The 13435-nt window shown below is 40.1% G+C and overlaps 2 protein-coding genes across 12 annotated transcripts in view; both read right to left on the bottom strand.

Moving 5' to 3' along the window:
* Positions 1 to 13435, bottom strand: part of rassf2a (Ras association domain family member 2a) — a 111283-nt gene that overhangs the window by 91459 nt on the left and 6389 nt on the right. For 2 of the 11 annotated variants that reach the window (XM_051918980.1, XM_051918978.1), the window contains exons 2-7: positions 11845 to 11929; positions 11644 to 11719; positions 10249 to 10403; positions 10092 to 10156; positions 9859 to 10004; positions 881 to 982 (exon numbers count right to left, since the gene is read on the bottom strand). The exons of 2 other annotated variants lie outside the window; for them this stretch is intronic. In XM_051918980.1, the coding sequence (XP_051774940.1) occupies positions 881 to 982; positions 9859 to 10004; positions 10092 to 10156; positions 10249 to 10403; positions 11644 to 11719; positions 11845 to 11897 (597 nt within the window). In that variant the 5' untranslated portion in view covers positions 11898 to 11929. Of the gene's footprint in view, positions 1 to 498; positions 551 to 880; positions 983 to 9858; positions 10005 to 10091; positions 10157 to 10248; positions 10404 to 11643; positions 11720 to 11844; positions 11930 to 13435 lie in introns of all 11 variants that reach the window. 7 more of the 11 variants (XM_051919005.1, XM_051919002.1, XM_051918973.1 and 4 more) reach the window with 6 other exon arrangements.
* Positions 1 to 13435, bottom strand: part of slc23a2 (solute carrier family 23 member 2) — a 204295-nt gene that overhangs the window by 53987 nt on the left and 136873 nt on the right. The window lies entirely within an intron of this gene.

Genomic DNA, 13435 nt, shown 5'->3' on the forward strand with positions numbered 1-13435 from the left:
CACAGTTAGTATAATATATAATATCCTGGTAGGTAACCACCCATACAATCAGATTGTGACACAGACTACGAATGCCGTGAATATATATATATACATATATATTCATTGCATTCGTAGTCTGAGTCCCGTCTCTGATGCTGACGTCCGAGGTTTGATCCCCGAGAGCGGAGCAGTAGAGTGTGTACGCCTGATGAGCCCAAATGAGGGCGAAACACGTGTCGCGTACTCTTTGCATTATTTGACAGTAAACTATACAACATACACATATATATATTTTTTTCTTAAATTAATGTTGAAATTCAAAAGTTTATTTAAGAGCCAATACATAGTTTTTTTTAAATAAAAATCAGATTTTTTTTACATTTTATCTTGAGTTAGACTAAACAGAGTTAAAGGCTCTAAATAAAATAAAAGTTTGAATAGCTGACGAAGACAATAAAAAGGAGGCACACAGACACAGCAGTAGGAGAAGACAAACAGAAACAGCAGACATGTTACCTCCACTGGTGTGTACCAGGTACAAAGCAAACTCATCTGGGGAGTTTTCAATCTACAACACAATGAAAAGTCAATTAAAACCAGAAATAAACCATGAAAACTCTTTACATCAGGGATCTAAGACACACATGCTTTCTGGAAATTTGCACTGGCAGAGTGAGGAGTGTTCAAAGGTTGGTGCCTGGAGTGGAGGTATGGGCAGCATAACTGATTTGTTGCCCACCATAATTCTCAGATACTGTATTTAGCTTTGTTTTCAGGGTGACGAAATGGGGGTTAACAAGGTATGTGCATTTTGTGGGGAACAATTGGCGGAGTTATTGAATTCCAAATTATGTTTCAGACTCTCAATTGGGAATTTCCAAAGACTAAATGCTCCTACCTTAAACTTGTTTAACAGCAGCCGTAGGACCTGCGGAGTGCTCATGGTGCTGTTGATCCTCACATTTGTCATGGACCCGAATTTGGGGGTGAAGACAGAAGTCTGCAACGGAAACAAATGTTACAGTAGACACCAAGTCAGGAATGGAACTTTCCCCATTCTAAAAACAGCTGGAGGATGTCAGCATTACAGATTTATTGCTAGGGATGATTCCTCGATACGTTTGGACCCACACAACATTTTTAGTAAGTCATAATGGAGGTCTGAAACTTTATGCCCAGTGGAAACATGCAGGTACTGTATATACCCTAAATAACTGGTGTAAAAACAACAATCTGGCCAATGATGCAGAGAGCCACCATTAATGCCATGGCAGAAGTATGTAAATTAATAGGATCCCAACTGCATGACTTCTGATACTAAAGATGAAACTTTGAATGGACAGGATGCTGTTATGTAAAATATTCTGTTTATTTCTTTTCTGTACCTGTTTCTTCCTAGTAAGGGATTTGAACAGAAAAAGGTTAAAACTGCCCTAAACACGTTACAAAGTAAAATTACCTGTGGTGATACTTTACAATTTGCAGATTAATTTATATGCTTGTTATTAATATTGTGGTGCTGTGCCAATGTGGTGCTCGCCACCACCAAGTTCAATTGGATCCTTGCTATTTAAATCTCTCTTTTAGGCAGCTCATGGTCCCTAAAAGGCCTGATTGATGTTGCTGACCTCTTCTATAACTTTGGCACAGTTGCCATTTTTTATAGGCTCCTCAGCAGCTGGCTCTGAAGCTGCTCATTTAAAAAATGGACTGCCAGGTCATTCTGATGTTGACTCATCTCCAGGTTGAAGAAACTTGTCAGCATCATTACAATACTATGAACCAGTGATTAAGAGCTTAGTTGGAATGACAAGCGGTAGGCCTTGCTGCATGCCAGAAATGGAAATGCTGAGAAAAATGATTTATGTTTAAACATCCATCCATCCATTGTCCAACCCGCTGAATCCGAACACAGGGTCACGGGGGTCTGCTGGAGCCAATCCCAGCCAACACAGGGCACAAGGCAGGGAACCAATCCTGGGCAGGGTGCCAACCCACCGCAGGACACACACAAACACACCCACACACCAAGCATACACTAGGGCCAATTTAGAATCGCCAATCCACCTAACCTGCATGTTTAAACAGCAAGAAAAAAAATCACTTGATATGCAAAAAATGTAGTTTGTCATGAAAGGTGCAAAAGCGAGGTTTTGTTTACGACTCAAACTGAAATGCCATGAGAAATATTCTGGGTCTAACTGAAGTGATATGGGAAAGTGTAAAAAGAGCACAGCAGCTAAAATTCACATGAAAAATAAAGAAACATCAAAAGGTTGCTACTTTAAGTAACCAAATAATGTCAGTTTGATGTTTTAGGACTTCAGCCAGCTCCAAATGTAGCAAGTCTGGATAAAAGCACAAGTACAGGGGGTCCTCGGGTTACGACACAGTTCCGTTCTTACAACAGTGATGTAACCCGAATTTTGGTGTAAGTCAAAACACACCCTAGCCTAAGTCACTTACCTAACCTAACACATTTGCAAAATCATAATCTACAACATGAAAACACAACTAAGCCACAGAAAAAGGAAAAGGACTTTTTGTAGGAAAAGGATTTTCTGTAGTAACAGAAAAAATGATAAAAAAACGAGTGTAAAAAAAAGTCCTTAACTTTATTCTTTCTAATCTCTTTACAATGTCTAATTTTACTTCCATCGCAATGGCTTTACTCTTCTTCGAAGCACTACCATCTGAAGACTCTGACTTTTGTTTAGGAGCCACGATAAGAGCCACAAAGTCACCAAACAAATCCACACAAACGGAACACTTCCTCCACGCGCAACGAAACTAGTTCGCCAACTCCCTCACTCATACGCTGCGTTACTGCGTATTCTTCCGCTGCGCGTAACCAAACTAGTTCGACAACGTAGTCTGTACGTACGACGCTAATGGCGTAAGCCGAAACACTCATGTCTCAATTTTTTTAAGTTTTTATGGGCGTGAGCGTTGTAAACTCGAAACGTTGTCGAGACGTGATAACCCGAGGACTCCCTGTAATGGAAAAAAACAATCGGTATGGAATGGTTCATACTGTACTTCCATGTAAATAATAATTTAGTGATATCACAGGAAGTCACTCAATGGAGGATTTTACAATGCAACAAAATAGAAGGGAGTATAGCATTGTATACAATATTCATTACATACACAAACAAATGTACAGCAAATTGAATCAAGTGAACACATTGGGTCAAACGCAGTAAAGAGCTGTATTGGCAGACAGAGTGGTACAGGGGGGTTTAATGCCTTTATTCATGTCGACCTTTACAGATCTAGGTGTGTTTGTGTGTGTGTGTGTGTGTTTGTTCACTTCTTTCCCTTCATTATTAAGCACTTATGAATTGTGTGTACAAACAGATATATTAAAAAAAAAAAAAAATCTCAACAAATATTTATGCAAATGTTTCGCAAATCAATAAGCCTGGTCCCATGAACAAATGGAGCTGGTAACTTAAACAATTTCTACAGCAGTTATCAGTAGGTCAAACTGTTAGGGGTAAGTACTGGACCAAAAACAATAGACATGGAGCCTGTAACATGATAAACATCGCGCAGGTTGTTTCAATAAGATAAATCATTTGTTTCTGAAGTTGTTGTAGTACATATGTCTCTGCGATGAGAATCGTTTGTCCCAAAGTTTTCCACATTTCCTGGAATGCAGTCTTCCAGGTCATCTACACGAAAACAAATGCAAAGTTATCTAAAGAAAAATTGTGAGAAGTCAAGTAAAATGACATCTTTTATTGGCAAACTAAAAAGATTACAATATGCAAGCTTTCGAGGCAACTTCAGTTGATTACATCTTACCTGAAGAAGGGGCCTGAGTTGTCTCGAAAGCGTGCATATTGTAATCTTTTTAGTTAGCCAATAAAAGATGTCATTTTACTTGACTTCTCACTACATTCATAATGGCTAACACGGTACAACACCCTGGTACTACTGACGGAAACTGAAATTTTAAAGGGTGAAAATCAATTTAGATTTTCCATAGAAAGACACACACGACACACACCCAGACACTAATTAATCTGAATGAAGTTAACTCGATAGCAGATTTTTTACCTCATCAAAAACACTTCCACTCACATGAAAGTAAAAAACAGTTTATGTTAAAGAAAATATTTAAATCGTAGAATTCACATTAAGCTTACTGCTTTTTTTGTGCACACTCAGCCTCATGCAGTTCAAGCAAAACTGCCACTTACTTTTCATGGCAATGAATTAAGGAGCAAAAGCAGCATGGTGATGCAGCAACGTTTAAATTGCTCCCTACACAATTCTTCATGTGCTAAAGGTGCAACCAGCAGTGGAAGACTACGAGATGACGAAGGGAAGTTATCAGGCAGGTCGTGTGTAGCTCTGGAAACTTTGTTGTATGTCTTTAGATGGCTACAGTAAGTGACTTCTGTGTTTACAAAGCAACTTAAAGGCCAGATTGATGTACGTATTCTTGAGGGCAAAATGTAGTAATGCTGTTATGTCAACTATATGAACAAAATTAATGATACAACTACCCAGTAATGTGAGCAGGTAAAATAACGTGTAGACAGGCGACATTAAGCCTCAAGACAGTGCAAGCAGTGTTGGTCAAAGCCAATATGGAGCCCTAGGCAGGATTGGGGGGTGTCCTCAGTGTCTGGAGCACATGCCCCTTAACTTTCACTTATTATTTATCACAGATGATGCTAATGACTGAAAATAACAGGCTTTTAGGTACGCACCCCATGGTTTTGAACAAAAGGACCGAACAAAGAGTCAGATCATCATCATGAAGACCTCTCAGAGACTGGTCATGGGCTACATGAGTTCTCTTGTGGTAGACCACTGCAGTTTGCCTGTCAGGCAAAGATTGGAGTGGAGGATGCAATTATCTATCTGCTTCACAAGGCTTATTCTCCTTTGGACAAAGCTGGCAGCACCATAAGATTATGGTTTTTGATTTCTTCAGTGCCTTCAATGCCATCCAGCCATCCCTGTTGAGGGGTAAACGCAGAGGTATGCTGGTGGATGGCTCTATGGTGTCCTGGATAATGGAGTATCTGTTGGGCAGACCACAGTTTGTGGGACTCAAGGACTGCGTTTCTGATATGTATGTGAGCAATGCTGGTGTGTTCTCTCTGTACACCTAAGACTATACGTGCAGAAATTCTCAAATGATTCTACACAATGGGGTGTATGGATAAGGAGGATGAAACTGGGGAGACAAGTCAGGGGGAGAATTGTCTTCATCGTAACATCAGCAAAACCAAGGAACTGGTTATTGACTTTCGCTGCACCAAACAGATTCTATGTCCAGTCACTATTCAGGGAGGTCCACTAATAGAAGTACTTGGGGGTCTACATTACTGACAGGTTGGACTGCTCTCATAACACAGAGGAACAATATAAGAAAGGGCAGAGCAGGCTCTTCTTCGTTAGGAAACTGCATTCCTTTAATGTGGGAAGTGACCTCCTTCACGTCATGTATAAATATGTGATGGTCAGTGTGATTTCCTATGCTGTGGTGTGCTGGGCCGGTAACATCACCTCAAGAGAGGCCCACCGAATCAACAAGCTAAATAAAACCCTAATCTATCTATCTATCTATCTATCTATCTATCTATCTATCTATCTATCTATCTATCTATCTATCTATCTATCTATCTATCTATCTATCTATCTATCTATCTATCTATCTATCTCTTTCTTTAGACCCAGAGACAATGATAGATAGATGGCAGGGAACACAGAGAGCACAGCATCTGCCACAGATATGGGGAAGAACAGATTACAGGGTACATAAGGTGCATTTTTTCGGCATTGTCTACTGTGTGCCAAATAGTACAACCATGTGGGATTGCAGAAGGTGTTAAATGATATGAAAATAAAAGTATCAAATGGCTTAACTGCAAATTGCTGTGTGTCATGGCATTCACTCCGGTATTGTGAAGTTTTGTTAATTCTAGCGTACACCTTTTGATAACACTAAAGATCCTGTCACACTATGCGACTGTTTGTCGTGGACTATGTCAGATTTCCGAATGCATCCGCTGACCTCACTGCTTCACCATGTCAAATTATGTGACTGCAAATCACAGACTATGCCACATTTACCAACTGAGCAGCGATCTTCCAGCACAGTGGTGCTCACCAGTAGTGTACTGGCAGACTGAACCTGCTGTTTATGAAGTGTTAACAGTTGTTACAGGATCTTCAGCAATCTCTGCCCTTTATTTATTTTTTCCATTATGTTATGCAAGATACCACACATCAAACAGACAAGCTCTTCTTCTGTTTGCGAAGTCCACAGCCCCCATGTTGTCTGACTGAGCAAGCGCTGTACCAGTGCTTTGTAAAGGGTTAATAGCCATGGTGCGCTCAGCCTCCTCATCACTTCATTCTATGCATTGCACTGCGCGACTGATGGCTCATTGATTCCCAACTCTCGCAAGTAAACAGGCCACCCCTGCGATCAAACACATTTGATTTTGTCCTAGCCAGTCACAGACTAGTTGGTCTCAGTTGTTAGGTATGTCACAATAGTCAAATGGCTTCACACGAGTACAGTGCAACTGCCACCAACTGGCTAAGATTACAGTATGTCAATGGACGCTAGAACTGAAAATCGAGTTGCCTAATGAGACACTGGCTTAAACAACATGTTTCACAGACTGTGCACATGTATGCTGTTTAATTGCTGTGCTGTTTCTATGATTATGTGAAACTAAATGCTACCTTAAATTCATTTATTTTAAGAGCCCACTTAAAATCGCATTTGGGACCACAGAGAGTTACAGCCAGTCCTTTTAGCATCAGACGTTAGGCAAGAACCATCACTAATCATCTGAGGCTAATTGTAAATGATATATGACCCACATTCACAAGTAATGAAATTCATTTTGCTATGTTATTTTTTTTTATTCCTAATCGTTATTTTGATTGCATCATTGCATCAATTACTATCCAGATTTTTCATGCTGGAGATAGTTGACACTGTGGTGCAGTGGTTGGTGTTCTGGGTTGAAATCATGGAACACACTTTGCCTTTCTGGAGGTTTACATATTCTCCCTCATTCATGTAGGTGTAATTGGTCAGAACATGGATGTGTACCATGGACTACACTGCCCCATCCATGGTTGCCTTGTGCCAATGAGCACCATCTCTTTATTATCCATAAATAATACATAGTGTTTTCCTTTAGTAAGTGTTCAGCCAAGGATGGATTTATGATTGCAGGGATGGTGATAAGAACCATAAGGAATGTGAACAACTTTGTGAATAGAAAAGATGAGTGAAGCATCGTAGTGTGCTGGTTAGTGCTGCTATCAACAAACCTCAGTCCTATCACTGTCTGTGTGGACTTTTACACATTCTCTCCTCAGGTCTGTAGCAGTTTCTGTCTGCAAGTATTTCATTTTTGTTCTCACATTCCAAACATAGCAGAGTCAAAAGTGTCTGTGTAACAAGTCAAAAGTGGGTGTGATAGACTGGAGATCTGCATGTATTCCAGTCTATTGCCTACTAAAACACAAGGAAAAAAGCCCCAAAGCTTATGAATAATATTAGCAATAATTTAATATATATCACTGACACTATCTCACTTAAAAATACAGTATTAAAACTCTGATTATATCCATGTTTTTAACAACGTCTTCTACTCTACTAGCACATGCTCTCATTCATAAAATGGGCTACATTGTTGTACAACTGGCTACTGTAAAACCTGCTTCAAACACAAAGAACAATACAGCACTACCAACACAAAAGCCCTTAAGTACAAAATGGGTCAATCTCCCAACTACTGAGAAATGAAAATTAGATTACTCAGAACAGAAATGTGTACTGATAAAATACCATGAATGTATGGGAATTGGAAAGGATTGTCACACTTTCCCTCACAGTACAGCTGGAACAAGAGTCTAAGTAGCTGTGCTGCTGGTGATTTCATGAAGGGCAGCAAAAACATAAAAAATACTCACTTTTTCAGCTTCAATCGATCAAGCATTACGTATCAGTTTACATTGAATGATGGTCTACTTAATAAAGTTTCCCCAGATTATATTTTCCTTATGCCTGCATACAATTACACCAAAACTTCCCATATTGAAATGATCACTAATTTCATCCTAACTTAGCGAACATGTGTTCTTTTGATTAGATCAATATATTTCTTATGTTTTACATCTCTCTCTATTATAATAAAATAATCCAGCGACTTTTTTGGAAGATTTTTTCAAGTCCCGCAAGTTGAGACTTTGCCCATGAGATTTTTTCAAGTCACACCCTCCTCTCAACCATATTCAAACACACCCATGGTCCTCTCACCTCTCATTTGTGTGAATGCTTTTGATAGACACATTTTCTTCTCTCTCAGCTCTTATAAATTTTAACATTTTCCTCACTTTCAGTTCCCGATTAAAGAAAACACATTATCTCCAAATCCTATTGAAGAATTTCATCACGAAGGGTTATCAACAGAAAAAAAGAGTACATGGGCAGGGCAATCCTAGCACTGAGAAATGATGAAGTCAAACAAATTAACGGCAAAAATGTTGATCGGTTAAAAGGCAAATTGGTTAAATGCGTGAAAATAGACTACGCTGAAACAGTTGGTGGTGATGGTGCGGAAGATGAAAAAATCAACCGTTAACACCATCCAGTCTTCCTCCACACAAATTACTGTAGAAAGAAGGATGTATCCAACAAAGATAATGTAGTACATCTTCCGCGGATACATTAGACAACAAAGAACATCTTGATATGCCATTTGTATTAAAACATTAACAGTTTCCCGTTAGAATAGCTTTTGCAACGACAATTTACAATTCTCAGAGCCAAACATTTGAAAAAGTCCATCCATCCATCCATTATCCAACCCACTATATCCTAACTACAGGGGTCTGCTGGAGCCAATCCCAGTCAACACAGGGCGCAAGGCAGGAACAAATCCCCGGGAAGGGCGCCAGCCCACCGCAGGGCGCACAGACACCCTAATTTACAATCGCCAGTGCTTAACCTAACCTGCATGTCTTTGGAATGTGGCAGGACAAAGGAGCGCCCAGAGAAAACCCACGCAGACACGGGGAGAACATGCAAACTCCATGCAGGGAGGAACGGGGAAGCGAACCTGGGTCTCCTAACTACGCGTCAGCAGCGCTACCCACTGCACCACCGTGCCGCCCTTTGAAAAAGTCGTTTTATTTAATAGAGAGAAAGAAACAAAATTCACTCACAGGCAGTAATCCGTTGCATTATCACAATGAAAGTCCAAACACAGAATCAAAATTCAATGCTATACTAATGAAAATTTAATTCAAAAAATTGTTTTTACTGAAGTTTTCCAGTAAAAGTGTGCGTTTAAAATGTATTTGCGTGTTAATTTCAAAGCCAAACAGAATGAAATTGTATTATCAACGAATAACTCTAATGCAACATGAAACATAATTTTCTTTCAAATTACGTTTAACTCTTTTTTAATATGGTTCATTACTTGCTGTAATGTAAACTAGTTCTATTATGCATATGTAACAATTCCCAAGAAAATAAAAATCTATTAAATTTTACAACCGCATCCCCATACACGAGTGACAGACCCGCAAAGGGGATAGTGCATAGCGCAGGCACAGGGGTTGGCGAGCAAAGCGAGTAGTTGGCAAAGCCCCCTAGTTTTCTTAAAGAAAGGAAATTGAGTCTATACACTGCTTAATTTGTACATTTTTTTCTGGTACTGAAGAGACATTATTCAATTAACTTAGTAATATGGTTAAGTGTTTAAAGGAAAAGTTTGATGAGCTACTGGAAGCACTAAGTAACAATGTCTTTAAGGCAATGGGATGGGTACAGAGTGTGAGAGAACACCATCCCCACTGATATTTTAACACTGTTCAGCACACCTTGTGGTTGTAGTAATGGCCATTAATGGAGAAACGGTGCCTCCGGATACGCCTTTGGTCGCTGGCAGAGCGCTGGGGCCCTCGGCGGAACACACCAGCATCACTCTTTGTCCGCATTAACTGTGGTGACTCTTCATCCTCTTGACCTGGGAAGAAATGACAGAGCGAGGTTGAGGTAATTCCAGAATGCCAGCCTCCCCAGCTAACTTCCGGTCTCATGCAGTAGGATGTACCTGTGCTTTTCTGTGCAGATTCCTCAATACTGTCTGCCTCAGTCACTGTTATTGAGATGTCAACCCTGCTGGGAAAAAGTTGAATGGTAGCTTCAAATCTTAGTTGACCTCTGTCCCTATCCCCTCATCTAAACCTACAATACTTTTGGTTTCTAACCTCTGTGCCTCCTCCAGGGTGCAGCCTGAATGCCAAGAAGTGGATGATGGGGGTGGCTTGATTCGCTCATTGTCATCTTGCATCTGCAGACGGATTGGCCGATTCAAACCCCAGTATATATTAAGCAGGCCTTCAATAATGAGCTCATCCTCCTCCTGTGGAACAATAGCAAAGTATTAAAATGGATGACTGTGTCAGCTATGGGAGTCGACGTCATCTTCAAAAGAGCATTCTCATTGCTTTACTCTACCAGCTTTGGTGTCGCATAACTTTATAGTCACTTCAGAAGGTCAGTTGTTGCCTCAGAGAACAACATCATATAAGTAAGTTTTGCCCTCACAAAATGGCCTTTTCCTTCAAACCACCATCCACGCCCATCATTTTACACACTCTTCCTTCATTCTTTCAGATCAAAATCATATACGTAGATTTCCCCCATAGCATGGACTCATCACCTCTCACAGTCAACTTGCAGTCAAAAAAAGCCTCGCACCTCATACAGACAAACTCAGACTCAGGCTGCGATCTTGCCACTTCATCTTTACAACATCCATTTCTTATATTGGCACCCTCAACCTCACACAGCAGCTTCACACAACCACAAATGCCTTCATAAACAGAATCATCCAGACAGCTTTATTCTCAAGGATCAGTCTCTCCACTTCTAATGACGATGCCTTGTTATTTCATGCTGCCAGCTTTGCTCTCATTACATCATACGGTTAGCCATGCTTTCATAGACTAGTCTCACCACTTCATACAGCCATCCTTGCCCTACTGATCTCTCAAACTGCTAGTCTTGCACTTACAGTTTGGCTTTTAATCACCTCATATAGTTACACTCACCCTTCATAAGTGGCAATCTTGCCATTCGACGTCAAGAATAGAATCACCCATCTTGCCTTACCATCACAGAACAGCCTCAATTTCTTACAGAGCCAGACTCAGAGAGATGTTTCATACTACCCGTCTTTTCGTAATACCAGTCTTGCATTCAGAGGGAAGTTTCGTCATTGGCCCTCAGAGAGCTGCTGTCATTGACTTTATAGTGCCAGCCTTCCCTTCATATCTTAGAGTCTTTTAAGTCCTCTCATTGCCACCTCATCACTACACCGTAATAACAACAGTGTGTTATTGCCGCACAAAGCCAGCTTTACTCTATTTTGATTTTTTCAAAGACAGACCTTTGTTCATTTATTTTTAAAGAACCAGTCTTGCTCTCACATGCCCAGTCCTATCTTCACAGAATCAGCTTTCCCTTTAAACTAACAGTTCTGCTACCTTATTTGTGTGAAACTTGAGAAGCCTTGGACTGGGCACCACACTCTACTGGATGGATCAGTTCTTCATGAGGAATGGTTCTGCCGGTGCCTTGCAACATGGCCATTTACATACCTCCCGATGCCTCAGCTGCAGGTTCTGTCCCTCGTAGTACAGGTTGTATGTTTTCAGATAAGTCAAAAGTTCAACCCTACAAAGCAAACAAAATATCTCAGTCACAAGCAGTTAAGACACCAAGCAATGGGCCTTACAAAAATGTTGCCTCTAAAAGCAGTCTCTCACTGTACAGTACAATGCTAAGCTGGTGTCACTCACTTGCCAATAAACTTGTTCTCCCCAATCTGAACCGAGTCCTGGTGGCTCTCCATGCTTCCTCAGCGAGAGGGAACCATTGACAATTCTGTAAGGTTAAAATTGCACAGAGATTACAAAGCTCCTGATAAGCTGTCCAGACTGATGGAAACCTGTAAATCGTATCTTTTGTAAATATAACATTAACTTCCACTGTTTATGCTGATAACACCCAGCTTGTACCTCACTAGCAAATCTCATTTTTCCTTTCACCCTCCTCGCTTATTGATTGCATAACAGAAATTAAATCTTGGTTTTCTTCAAATTATCTTAAATTAAATAGTGACAAAACTGAGGTTTCTCCTCATTGGTACAAAATCAACATTATCCAAAAACTGATCATTTTTCATGTGTTATTGATAATTCCTCTGTCTCCCCTTCCCCACAGGTTAAGAGTCTGGGTGTCATCCTTGACAGTACTTTATCCTTTCAGTTCCACATCAATAACATCTCCCGGTCCTGCATATTTCCACTTGGCATAACATTAATCGTATTCGCTTCCTCCCTCACTTCCACACACCCACTGCTCTCCTTGTTCATAGCCTGGTCACTTCTCGTCTGGATTTTTGCAATTCCCTTTTCTTTGGTCTTTCTCACAAATCTCTTTATAAGCTTCAACTGGTCCGGAATTCAGCTGCCCGCATCATTACTAGAACCCCCTCTATTCACCATATCACTCCCGTCTTACAGCAACTTCACTGACTTCTGGTTAAGTTCTGCATTCAATTCAAAATTCTTCTGTTAGCTTTTAAGGCTATCCACAACCTTGCCCCTCCATATCTGTCTGACCTCCTCCATGTTGCCATTCCGTCCCGTACCCTTAGATCCTCTTCCTCCATCCACTTGACTGTCCCCTTCACCCGTCTTACCACAATGAGGAGCAGAGCATTCAGTTGCTCTGCTTCCCAGCTCTTTACCTCACTACCACCTGAGCTTAGACATACTGAATCATTTTCACTTTTCAGATCTAAACTTAAAACTCATCTGTTTAAGACTGCTTTTTCTCTTTGATTATAATTGCTCTGCCTGATTTTAATTTTTTGTATTTTTTTAGTTTTGTTTATAATGTGTGTTTTATCTATTGTTCGGTGTTCTTAAGTTTTTAGAAAGGCTCCTATGAATAAATAAAATGTATTATTAACTAGGGGGCTCTGCCCCTGATCACTTTCCTCGCCAACATCCCAGGTTTGGTTAACCAGACATACAATTTAAAGAGATTGTTATTTTCAAGGGTATTGTTACATATGCATTTATATTCACTTTTACTTTAAAACTTCAGTAAAAACAATATTTTGGAATTAACTTTTCTTCAAGATAGCATTGAAATTTTGAGTCCATGTTTGGGACTTACATCGTGACAAGGCAAATGTATAACTGCCTGTGAGTGAATATCGTTTCTTTCTCTCAAATAAATAAAACCGACTTTTTCAATGGTTGTCCCTGTGATTTGTTAATTGTCATAGCAAAAGATATACTACAACGGGAAACTGTAATCGTGTTAATACAAATGGCATATCAAGATCTCTTTTGTGTCTTATGTTATTTGTGGAATACG

This window comes from Erpetoichthys calabaricus, chromosome 1, assembly GCF_900747795.2.
Source record: "Erpetoichthys calabaricus chromosome 1, fErpCal1.3, whole genome shotgun sequence".
Lineage (NCBI taxonomy): Eukaryota > Metazoa > Chordata > Cladistia > Polypteriformes > Polypteridae > Erpetoichthys > Erpetoichthys calabaricus.